General features: G+C 40.7%; 1 protein-coding gene across 1 annotated transcript in view; it reads right to left on the reverse strand.

The window, feature by feature from the left end:
- The window catches only part of TAFA2 (TAFA chemokine like family member 2), a 33,651-nt gene extending 23,078 nt beyond the window's left edge, over nt 1-10,573 (reverse strand). The window contains exon 1 of the mRNA XM_082009675.1: nt 10,408-10,573. Within this exon, the coding sequence (XP_081865801.1) occupies nt 10,408-10,513 (106 nt within the window). The 5' untranslated portion in view covers nt 10,514-10,573. The remainder of the gene's footprint in view (nt 1-10,407) is intronic.
- Between the last annotated feature and the right edge of the window lie 2,311 nt (nt 10,574-12,884).

Here is a 12,884-nt window from a genome sequence, read left to right on the forward strand (position 1 = left end):
CTGCCAAAGAAAGTTGGTTTTAGGGTCTCGGACATAAATTTTGTACTAGTCATGACCTTCCAATATACCTCATGATGATCCTACCATCTCAGCTCCAAAGCCAGCAGAAGACCTGGACATAGCTCTTCTGCAATGCATGTCAAATTCCAAGGCTGGAAACTTTAACCAGAAGGCACATTCAGAGCTTTCCTGCACATAAGGATTCACACTTTTGGAGTAACTCAGTAGACTCTTGTTATGAGCATTAAGTATTTATATAGACAGAGAGTGGCATTTCCTCAAAAGATTTTATCTCTGTAAACTCACTCTGATATTATCATTAAAATTTTGTAATCGTTTTCCCATTTACGACTCCTATACTACCTGTCTGTACTGGAAGGATCCTTTTTAAAGACAGCGTAGCCAAAATAGTCAATGAGTAGAAATGTTTCCAGACAGAGAAGGGTCTGGGGAGTGGGCACAGGCAGCTGTAGCAACCCCATCAGCTCATGTGGCGTAGCACCCCGCTTCATGGTGTACGGCAGGAGTCTCCAGTTCACTAAACAGTTCCTCTTTTCCTCCCTGATCACAGCTGTATCTAACAGTCTCCAGTTCACTAAACAGTTCCTCTTTTCCTCCCTGATCACAGCTGTATCTAACATCCATTGTAGGGAAAAGTTTATTTAAGACATTACTTATAACATAATATACATTTAGGCAAATGAAAAATTTAGAATATAACTGTAAGCCCAGAAAATAAAATTTTAAATCTGGAAATGCTAATAAAAATATACTACTATATGCTACATTAATTGAGCGCTTAACAAGTTAATGAAACAACAAGGAAAATTCTGATCAACTGTTCCAAGAGAGTGGTGCTATTAAACCAAGACTAATTGAATGAAGATGACTATCTAGGAGGCTAACAATTTCTTTCATATTATTTTTATAGTCAAAACTGTGGCACGCAAATGTAAGCACTCTGTTTTCCTAGGTATAAAGATAAAGGAATCTAGCAGAATACATTACTTTGTATACATAAGAAATCAACAGGACTAATTTGAAACCAAGAATATAAAACTGGAAAAGTAGATCTGATTCCAGTATTAGGGAAATGTCAGCATTTACTCATTATAGGAAAAAGTAACAGCAGGGTAAGCATACTACCAGTGTTTTTTTCAGTCCTAACATCTTACAATATTTTCCCAACAAAAAAGCAAGGAAAAGCTTAATCTTCCAAAACAGAAATTAGCTTAAAAAATAGGTGATTGGTGGGCCAGCTATCCAAGGGAAGATAACATTACTAATAAATGAAACCGCTGAAAATGTTAAAAAGTTTGGCATTTCTAATTGTAAAATCAACTATGTAACTTTTACAAGAATTTAATCTTTTGTGCAATCATCTCCTTTTTACCACAACACAAAATCTGAATGTATTTAAGGAAAAGATCCTGGGTACTCACTCACAGAAAGTTAATAAAAAATTGACATTGGGATTACAAGATCAGGCCCAAAATAAAGAACTACTAAGAACTTCCCTTTTACTTGATTAGAAGAACATCAAGAAACCATACTACATGCAAAATATCAACAGAAATAGTTTTGAAAGATCAGTAAAAAGGAAAATGCATGATAGTGCATCCAGCTCTGGAGCCCTCAGCACAGGAGAGACATGGACCTGTTGGAGAGAGTCCAGAGGAGGCCACAGAAATGATCAGAGGGGTGGAACACCTCTCCTATGAGGACAGGCTGAGAGAGTTGGGGTTGTTCAGCCTGGGTAAGAGAAGGCTCCCGAGAGACCTTCTTGCAGCCTGCCAGTACTTAAAGGAGGCTTATAAGAAAGATGGGGACAGACTTTTTAGGAGGACCTGTTGCAATAGGACAAGGGGGCATGGTTTTAAACTAAAAGAGGGAAGATTTAAACTAGATCTAAGGAAGAAATTTTTGACAATGAGGGTGGTGAAACACTGGCACAGGTTGCCCAGAGAGGTGGTGGAGGCCCCATCCCTGGAAACATTCTGGGTCAGGTTGGATGCAGCCCTGAGCAACCTGACCTAGTTGAGGATGTTCCTACTCATTGCAGGGTGTTTGGAACTAGATGACCTTTAAAAGTCCCTTCCAAACTTGCCCCAAGGACAGCCAAGTTTCATTTCCAAGGTGGTGGTGGGAATGGGGGCAAAAATGAAGGCAGCAATTTGCTGTGGTGGGGCTGGCAGCACAGAGAAGAAATAGGCATAACTCTGCTATTGCCATGATTTCTGCATCCATGTCCCAGTGAACCATCAGAACTATTAGCATCTTGGCAATCAGAAAAAAATATTTTCCTTTACACCCTGGCAGAAGGCCAAGGAATGTTATCTACTGAATTCTAACAGATACTGTATTAACATTTTAGATTGCAGTGACAGATACTGATATGAAAGTGTTTGACTGACTGTTCTATTTTGTCTTCAAGCAAATGGCAATTTTGGGATCAGGTTCTGATCCTGATATAACTGAAACTTTCAATTAATGCCCAAGCTAGATAAGAACATCTAATATCTTTCTTCCCTATGTCTGCTAAAATAACTATCATCTTCCTTTGTTTCTATATTTAAACACTAATTACACTCAGAATTAAGTTAGGGAAAGCTGCACACAAAGCATTCTCATTTAAGAGAATCTCTGGGACAAACTTCTACAATAGGTAAGATTATCCATGTTTGAGACATTTAGCAAATATGACAAAAGTGTTTGATGAAGCAGGACTGACAGATCAACAACAGATGAGTGGATGCTTCCATCTAATATTTTGACAGGCCCCACTGACATCTTCTAGCCTCACCTGGTAGCTCCTAAGGCATCCACACACATCTCTATGCGTGCTCAGAACTTCCCTCATATTCCCTATATTAGACCGTTTTCTCCTATCTAATTCCGATAAAGAATCTGGGAATATGCAGAACAACTCTTACATACTTTGACAGGCCCACACATCCAGAAGGTGCACATTGAGCACGTCAAATTTACCCACACGGTCAGATCCCTTACCAAATGTTATGGTACAGGCACTTCAAAAAACTGCTGGCTGAGAAAAAGATGGTACTGCTGCTGCTCACCCATTTATATCAGAGCCCATATCACGGAACAGGGAGTTCGGTGCCTTCTTCAGCTTAAAGAAGTTCAAACCACGTATCTTACGTCCCCAAGGAATGCTATTACCTCGAACAGGACTCCTTCAGGAAGGAAGAACAAGAGGGAGCATGTGGCTACCTAGTGGTTACTTCACTGGAAGGAGGGATGTCTTTTATCTGGTTTCTGTCCTCTACACTAAGGGTACTTATTGCTTTTAAAATTGAATACAAACACCCTCTATTTCTGCATTACGATTGCTGTCTTCTACACAGTGTAAAATCCTCAACAGAAAGGACAGAGGTACATTCTTACTAAAACACTGTAACTTCATGATGAAGGCACTTCTACAGAAAGACAAAGGTTTGAATACTTCAGAGGTCTCTCACGTAACAGGGCTATTCTCATCTAGACATGGAGACTTTAAATGCTAGGAATGTAGATCTAAAACACAAAATGAATAATGAATAAAATAAACTAGACAACATTATTTAGCTGCAATGTCTTGTAGGTATTTACCCAAGCTTCCGAACATTGTTGTCAGTGACCTGCAGCGTCTTAATACAGTGACATGACACCAGAGTAAGGGGCTGAGAGAGCCCTTCTGAATAACTCCAGCCTCCAGCGTGATTCCCGGCAGTAGAATCAGTTACATATATTCTGGCAATGTTCCAGTTGATACAACATTCAAGAACTTTTGATATGATTTTTCATACAAAATGCAGTGAGAGCAAAGTCAGTCAGAGGTCTGTGGTGGACCTTTTCCGGCAGAGTACCCTGAAACTTCAGCAGGACTAATAATTCAAAGTCATTATTATAAACTAGTGTCCTGGTTTCAGCTGGGATAGAGTTGATTTTCTTCACAGAGGCTAGTATGAGGCCACGTTTTGGATTTGGGATGAAAATAATGCTGATAACATACTGATGTTTTGAGTTGTTGCTAAGTAGTCAAGGACTGTCCAGCTTCTCATGCTGGCCTGCCAGCGGGCAGGCTGGGGTGCACGGGAAACTGGGAGCGGGCACAGCCAGGATAGCTGACCCAAAATGGCTGAAAGGATATTCCACATCATGCTCAGTATGCAAAGCTGGGGGAAGAAGAAAGAGGAGGACTTCTGGAGTTACGTCGTCTGTCTTCCCAAGTAACGGTTACGTGTGATGCAGCCCAGCTTCCCTGGAGATGGCTGAGCACCTGCCTGCCCGTAGGGAGTGGTGAATGGATTCCTTGTTTTGCTTTGCTTGCATGCATGGGGTTTTGCTTTACTTATTAAACTGTCTTTATCTCAACCCATAAGTTTTCTCACTTTTACCATTCTGATTCTCTCCTCCATCCGACCCAGCGGGGAGTGAGCAAGCGGCTGTGTGGTGCTTATTTGACGGCTGAGGTTCAACCATGACAACTAGACACAAACATATTTTAAAACAGAGAAAACTCAGTGGTGCTGAGCAAGACTGAACAGAAATAAAAGAACTTATAAAGAAATCTGCCCTTGGTGGGATGGATTCCTCTTTCAAAGTCTGCCCTCAGTCCGGAATGCCTCAGCACAGTCACATCTGGCTCCTTAAGTCCCTTTCTTTCCATCACCTCAAAAGGCTAGCTGTTTCCCTCTTGAACAGCTTTCCCAGCTGTGCCTCAGTCTTTGCTCCTGCTGCAGGCTTCCTGCACGCTAGCCTCTCCCCTTTTCTACCTGACCAGCCATGTGCTCTGGAGGCTTTCTCCCAACACTCTCAGGACAGTTTCGTTTGGTCTATAGCAAGCAGTCAGCACAAGAAAAACAATGTCTTCTGTTCTGCTGCTTCAGAGTTAAACATACAGGAAAACGGCAAATCAGGAAGACAAATAAGCAGAATGAATCATCAGCGCTCAGAAGCATCTCCACTTAGGCATCACTTTTAGTAAACTTCAAGGTACATGTCCATAATATACAATACTTCTGATAATAAAGTTTTGTCCTGGGAGTCCACGGACTGCAAGCCAGTACTGGACTTCATATACTGACATCTGAACATGGAGTCACAGATAGAGCAACAGAGTTACACACAGGCGACTAGATGAATATCAGTCAGTGGGTAACTGTAAGGAGAAAGTTTGGGTAGGAGAAAATCTATTGAAAGGATCAGAGGTTCAACAGTATCTTTAAGGCACAATTCACAACACTAAGAGTTTGGAAAGCATTGCACAAAATTCACCAGCAAACCTCAAGTCCCTCGCGCTGCCCTACTGATAAAAAAGAACCACAAATATGACATAAATCACCTATTAAGCCATCTAAACAGCTGTCCTAGCTCACCAGTGAATTCCACCCCTTGTGCATGAAACAGGCATGAGGGCATTGAGGCAATGCACACAGGCCATTACCATAGCTTTTAACAAAGTGCTATATTATCTCTCCTCAGAACAAATCAATTCCACAGCCCGGGGTCAGGCAGAGCCAGGAGCCTGTCACGTGCTGATGCAGTGCAGCGTTGGCATCACTGCACTTGCTAAGAGAGCCGCGCTGAATGCTAGAACCCAAGAGAACGAACTTGCACCACCCCATCTGTCTGTAAGGGCTACGAGTCCTTCCACTTGCTCTCCAGAGCCAGGCGTACTACTGCCCGTACTGGACTGTGGTATGACATTTGATTAAATCTGTTCATTACTATGAGATTTCTTCTCCTAAAGAAAGTTTATATTCTCAAAGATACCCACATGTGGGATGTGTGTTAGACTATATGGAGCCCTGTTCAGGGCTTGGCATCGTTTCATTTCTTTTCCTGATAGAAAACATGACAAATCTAGATATAAGAATTAAAAGCTCTTCCAGAGCAAACAGAAATGATGAGTTATCCAAAGAAAGTAAGATACCCAGGGACAATGATTAAAATTAAGCTGCATTTCTAACTCAGTTTCACAAAGACTTAAAATCTTCAGACAGTCCCTTAGGCTCTCCAGGACAGTCCTGCACATTTTATTTGTACTCATTGCACAAAACAAAAGGAAAGACACCTGGTGAACAGGGAAGAGGATGACCACTAATGAAAGTCCAGCCATGGACATAAACGCATCAGTAAAACCTGAAAGCCTGACACTGCTACCTCTGGGTTTCTTGCTTCACATAGCCATACCCATTCCCAAATTCCAGGCACGTGTGTGGCACAGGCTATATCCTACATCACAACGCTGGTGCTTCTGCCCTGGCAACGCAGCTGAGAAAGGCAGACTCATCCAGGAAGGGCGATTTAACTAGCAGGCTCAGTGGCTCCTTCATTCAGCTGGCCTTCAGAACAGCCACTCCTCCACAAGAAGAAACCAAGATGCATTTTCTCCTTATGAATTAGCGAGACATTCCCTCAGACTTTGAATTTAGTGCAAATTCACAGACAAGTAGGAGCAGCAATTCTGCATCACAAACAATAGTTTACTTTGTTTTAACTATATGACAGGCATCAGACAAATAAGCTCAGCTTCTGAGTGAAATTTTTTTAGATGAAAATAAATTGTCATGCCATTTCATCCAGTAAGTCCAGAAATATCCCATTACTTTATTTATCTTCCTGGAGTGTTTTCTGGTTCCGTAACAAATTCCTTCTGGCAAGCAAGCATTCATTATTAGCCCTATTTTTAAGTAGCTTTTTATTTTTTCCAGGGATTTAAAATTTAATATAAAGTTTATTGTTTGGTATTTTGAGGAATGTTAAACTATGCTCAGATTCAAAAGCATCCTTAATTTATTTAGATTACCATATTGTGTGATTAATGTAAAAACCCTTAGTAATCACAAAAAGCTCAAAGAAATCCAAATTTTGAAAGAGTTTTTAGTTTTAGTGTAGCAACTGTGTCTCATGGTAGCCTTTTGTCTACAAAGGAATGCTTGTGAGGGGCTATCACTATATATTTCTTTCTCAACTGCAGTCCAACGCTTGAAACCTTAAACATGGGTTGTGGTACAATGGTCACCAAATCACTTCATGTTCCCTATGACAGAAATAGCAAACAGGCAGTGATGCTGAACTGATGCCTGCCTGCCATATCTGTCAGTGAACACTGTATGTTTGCACAGGTTTATTTGTTTTCCAAGGGCTAGCAATGGGTAGGAGGATCAGGATCAATCTTATAATAAAATAGCCTTATGGATGTCTTTCAGCCACCCTCAAGGTATATCAGTTTTTAGACTCATAACCTTGACGACAACCTTTTGGAGATTGATAAACCACTCTTGTCTTCTCATACATAGCTACTACAGCACAACTGGATCTGGTACTGCGGGCTGATTCCCAGGTGCATGTGCACGGGTAAGGCACCCATCACCACAACATCAGAGTCCCCAGCAAAATGAGAAAGAAAAAGCAGAGTTCCTGTTTCTTTTCAGAAGACAGGATAAATGGAATATAAGTATGTGCACACCCAGGAACTACACAGGAGAACCCATAATCCTGTGTGTGGCAAAAAAGTGAGATTTGTGTTTTGTTTTAAAGACTGTGAGTGCTTCTCTCTTTTAGCTCTTGGACTTTCTGTCCAGACTGACGAAACTTTAACAATCAGCCAAGATAAAAGGCAGCAGAAGTGTCTTCAAACCAGTCTTCTCAGGAGAAAGAAGGATGGCCTTGGCACCCACACACTTGACACTGGAAAACTGTAATCTGAAATCCCAGTTTGTAACTGGTGGTTGCTCAACTGGACCTCAGAGCCTAGTTTCCCCTGCCCTACCTCAGCCTCTGTTTTTCTTGCTGATGACTTGGGATTTCTCATGTGTGCCATATCCCTGAAATACGTGCAACAAGCCTAGAGACGGCTTGTCAGAGTCAGCTGTTTATATCCCTGCTGAAGTCTCTCTGGAGAGCAAATGGTCATTAAACATTTTTTCACACATTGATGATCTTTCCTTCTTTTTCTTTTTCTTTTCTTTTACAATAGCCTTCTGAAAAAGAGATGGGTTTAAAAGTTGGCGCAGCTGATGCATACTATGACTAAGTCAATAGGAAAGTAAAGATTTTTTAAAATGTACATTATCGATTTTTGAAATTGTAGGGGCTCCTTCAAAGTCATTAGGGTTTACCATGTCAATATGTGAGTGAGGACTGTTATAAATGAAGATTAATGATGCTAGAGATAATTATCACTGAAGAAACTCTCACATTTCTCAGTATTTGGAAACTCCATGCAAACATGAACAGGGTCAAGTTCTCCTTGAACATACCTTACCTCCGTTTCTGCTATTAGAGTAGGGGGAAGATCTTCTGTTACACAGTGCAAAGTTAAACTCCCAGTTTCTTTGGAAATCAATGGTAGTTGAGCTGCGTAACTCTGATTTGTGCTTTTTAAAATAATCCCCCATATACAGTGAGTGCAGCTGATTTGCAGATCTACTAAATCCACAAGCCAAAATCCTTCCGAATACTTTTTCCTTCCAAAAGAATCTGAACATGTACAATAGCTGCTTTTCCAAATTAAACACTCAGGTCATGCCTATTATTATTGTTCCCTGCAAGACTTCTTTGTATATTTTGATAAAGGTGTGAAAAGTTACAACTTAAAGAAGAACCAAAGCTTTTTGTTAACTTGCAGGAATATAGAGGAGTCCCTGCAGCTACTAAACTGATTTTTTCAGAGGGGCTCATGTGTATATATTTTTATCTAAAAATATCAAATTCAATATTTTTCAAGTTATTTCTGCTCTAGGGCTGGGGCTTAAATGACAAGTACTGTCCAGATTATTAATGGCATAGCTCTGCTGGAGTTTCCCTTGCATGACTGTATCTGGAAAGCTAAAATTGGTGGGGGATCATTTGATTCTCAGTTCCAAAGCACTAATTGCCCAAATAGTCCTTAGGTTTATAATTTGTTTCCATGAAATACTTTGTGACAGGTTTTACTCATCAGTTTTTCAAAAAGATTAGCAAGCATGCCTTGGCAAAGTTTGAATTTGATTGAGGCAAACACAGCTTGACCAGTCCTTGTGGATGGAATCAAAACAGTCGGGAGATGGGCGTTTTGATTTTTAAGGATAGATAAAGACACAAGAATTCTGAATCCAAGCTAGGATATCTTGGCTCTTCTCCAATGGATAACTAAACTGGCAAGCCACAGCACAAATCCATGTTCTGGCTTCGAGGAGGAGCAAAAGCTGAGCAAAGGGTGTCACCATGGTTCCTGTCTGGCATGATGCCCATCTTTGGTGGCCTTCAGGACCACATCAGAATCTGTTCTGTTTGGAGCCAAATTGCAACTCGCAAAAGACTTTGAAGAAAGTGCCTCTGCATCCTGAAGCCCTTAATCAGCAAGGTAATTTGAAGAAAGATATCTTCACATAGCAGAAAAATATCCAGCAGCTAGATATATAAAATACCTGCTCATGAAATCCTGTCATCAGAGGGAACATTATAAAACGTACATGACATAGAGAGATGAACTGACCAGTGTTATTGGAATCCTTCCACAGTACTTAACTCCTTAGCTCTTGGTAATGTTCCTGTCCCACCCTTACTTCACCCAAGCTGTTAGAGTTTATACTGATCTTGAACAAGTGGATAAAAAGCTAATAGACACTATATGAAGATGAGAAGCAGCCTTCAAAATCATACTATACTGCAGATCACATTTCACATTCTACTAGACTATAAGAAGACATTAGTACATGAATCTGGAGAGCTTGTCCCTTGCATTAGGGATTTACACCAACATAAAAAAAAAAGAAAAAAGAGACCTTTCACAAGCTTAAATAAACCATCACACCTTCTGCTTTTGTGCAGAAATTTTAAGGGCTGGAACAACCAAGAAGAATCCAAGCTTACGTTGTCACATGCCACTAAATTTCCTGGTCCAGTGTTATGAATGAAGCATGGAGGACAGACAACACTGCAAAGCAAGTCTTTTTTTTTTGCTGATGAAAAACATGAAGTTAGCCTTAACAGACAACTGCACACAGTAGCAGCATACATGTTACCAAAAATTATGTCTTTCTAAGGTTCATTCCAGGAATTTATTTGTAGCTCACATATGTGCTATCCGATATATATATTTTTATGAGACAAGCAGTTTTCATTATTTTATTTTTTTTTAATTCACCATCTTCTTTTACCATCTTATTAACTGTACCATCATTAGAAAATTACCTAAAATCAGAGAATGCTGAAAATAGGACTGAAATACTTAAATTCTCAAGCAATGAATAAAAGTCCATCCATTGAAAACTCTCCGCCCTTGGTACTGATTAAAGGACCAATACCAGGAGACACAAATGTGCATAAGGAAAAAAAGTCGCATAGACTAGACACTTCTGAATTTGTTGACAGACGCCACAGACATGACAGTATAACAGAACAGAAGGAATTTCTTACCTTTATGATGATTTGCCCCAGATGCTAATTTCCCCCACAGCGTTACAACAAATATTATTATTAGCAGTTTTCCTTTTGTTGCTTTCTGTAAGTATCTCTTATTCATCCTGAAAATAAAACCACACAAAAATCAGTGTTTATCTTAAGAGTTCTTTAAAATATTTCTTTTGTCTTAATTTAAGAAGAATGCAATTATTATTTATAAGTGGTTGGCTGACAACCCTTAAGTCTTAAATTCTGCTTAGATCTGAATGATGTACATGATATAGAGCATCCATATAACCTCCCTCTCTGGTCCCCCAGCATTCCTCAACCCTAGTCAGTACCAGGAGAATTCAACACGTCCACTCATCACATTTCTCTCAAGGCAGAAGCAGCATCCATAACCACAGCAGACTCCAAAGCTGAGAAGAAGGATGAATCCATGCAGCTATGCTGCAGGTTTTGATGAACAAAGCGGTTCCACTAGTGTGTTTGGGGCTAGTCATTGTCAGTGTGGTCCTCTCTAACCGTGCAGTGGATTTTTTAGCTTTTGGGATTTCAATTCTTTTTGGATTCTGCCCACAAGTCATAAGGAGATAACAGATTTGAATACACCTCCAGCACACATACCAACCATCCCACAGAGAAATCCTGTTAGGAAGACATGAGTGGAAATACGGACTTGAGTAGGGCAGATTCACTAGTCTCTCTCCCGTCTAACTTTGAGTAATGAAAAGATTTGATTTACTGCACCAAGGGAAATTGCACACAGCTACCCTCATCTTGCTCAGCGATGTTTTCACTATGACAGCAAGCCACTGTAGTGGCTAAAGCAAAAGGTAATGTATGACTTATTTCTCAGTAACCTCCTCCAAAGACAAAATACCCCTCCACCTGCCAAAAAGACAAGTTCAGGAACGTAGGCTCTAGTCCTTAAAGATTACAGTTGTGCACAGAGTTGCAAGAGGTATAATAATGAAACCTTCTCTCACTTTTCATTCTCTGTAGAAGAGCCCTAGGGAGCTGGCTAAGAAACAGCTCCGCACGATAGTCATGTTTCTGCTGATAGGTCAATAGGACAGTGATGCCTATTCCAAATCACTTATACTAGAAAAGCTGCAAATTTGATCACTTGAACAAAATTATTGCTGTTTTGTAATGCCTGGAACTAGGGTGCCTTTCTGAGCAGCAAAAAACTTCATTGCTTCAGTAGGGTTACACATTTGTCTCCTATTACGTCCATAAGAAGCCCAAAGGAATTTAAGAGCATCCCTTTTGCTCTGCTTGTGTACGACACTATCTTGGGCAACCACAACCCTGTGAAAGGCAGACTGCTTTCACACAGAATTAACCACTAGCCTGTTCACAGTCCCAAATCTCTATCCACCCTTCAAAGCAATTCCTTTCCTCTGAGCAAATTGCTTTCTAACAGAACACCATACGCTGATAAGGCAACCCCCCCACACACCCCACAACTCCACTCATGATTTCCAGACATGTAACCAGACCACTTCCCCCAGAACTGCCAATCTTGCTCTCCAGGAGATTGATGTGATCTTGTTAGGCAACAGTAAATTTCCACACCAGGCTGTGTGTAACAAAACACTACGACTCAAATTAAGAACCCACTGAGGAATGTACCAAACCCTTTTAAACCTGAATTCAGAGCAAACAGAAATCTGCATCCTTTAACAGAAGTCACAGTGTGTTTTCCCAGAGGTTCATATATCTTATTTATCGGGGAAGAAGAGAGAGGAGTAAGCAAGTGCTGTATCTAGGATAGTGGATGTGCCCCTGAAAGCCTGACTGATTAATAATCACAGTGGAGGTCACAGTGTGCTGTGAACCACACCAAGCTCTGCCTTCTTGCTCTGATTCCAACGCTTTTGCAGTGTAAACTGCATATTCATCATCAGGTCCAGGTTTATGAAGCACTCAAAGATAAAGGGAAATATATTATTTGTCACTGTAAATAAGAACAAAAAAATGAAACTGGAATGCACATTCAGCATATGCTCTTTCACAGCTATCTCTGTGAACAGAACATGAATTAACTCTTTCACTCCTGGATTCTCATACTGCACCTGTTATGATGCTGGTGCCAAGTCATCTCTCATTAAAATCACATCTTTCTTCCTCACCTACCCAACACTGCTCAAAACCCAGTGGGACTTGCACCATTAAGCAAAGTTGAATCTAATACAGTTCCTTCCTGTGCTCTGCTGATGCCAGGTTCACTCACTGTGCTGTGAGCCTGGCAGCAAATGCACAGCAGAAAATGCAAATACATAAGGAAAAACAGTAGTGGCAGGGGGAAAGAGAGAAAACCAACCTATCTGCCTGTGAACAGCAGCCCCTCAGGGTGAGTGGCAGAGTGAAGATACAAACCTCTGCTCACAGCCCAGCGCACCAAAGACGAGTAAGCCAGCACTGAATATAGAAGAGACTGTTCTGCAAAGTAAAGGAAGGGTTTCAGCTTTGATGCAGAAAATCTG

Source organism: Phaethon aethereus, assembly GCF_964289735.1.
Source record: "Phaethon aethereus genome assembly, chromosome: 1".
Taxonomy (NCBI): Eukaryota; Metazoa; Chordata; class Aves; order Phaethontiformes; family Phaethontidae; genus Phaethon; species Phaethon aethereus.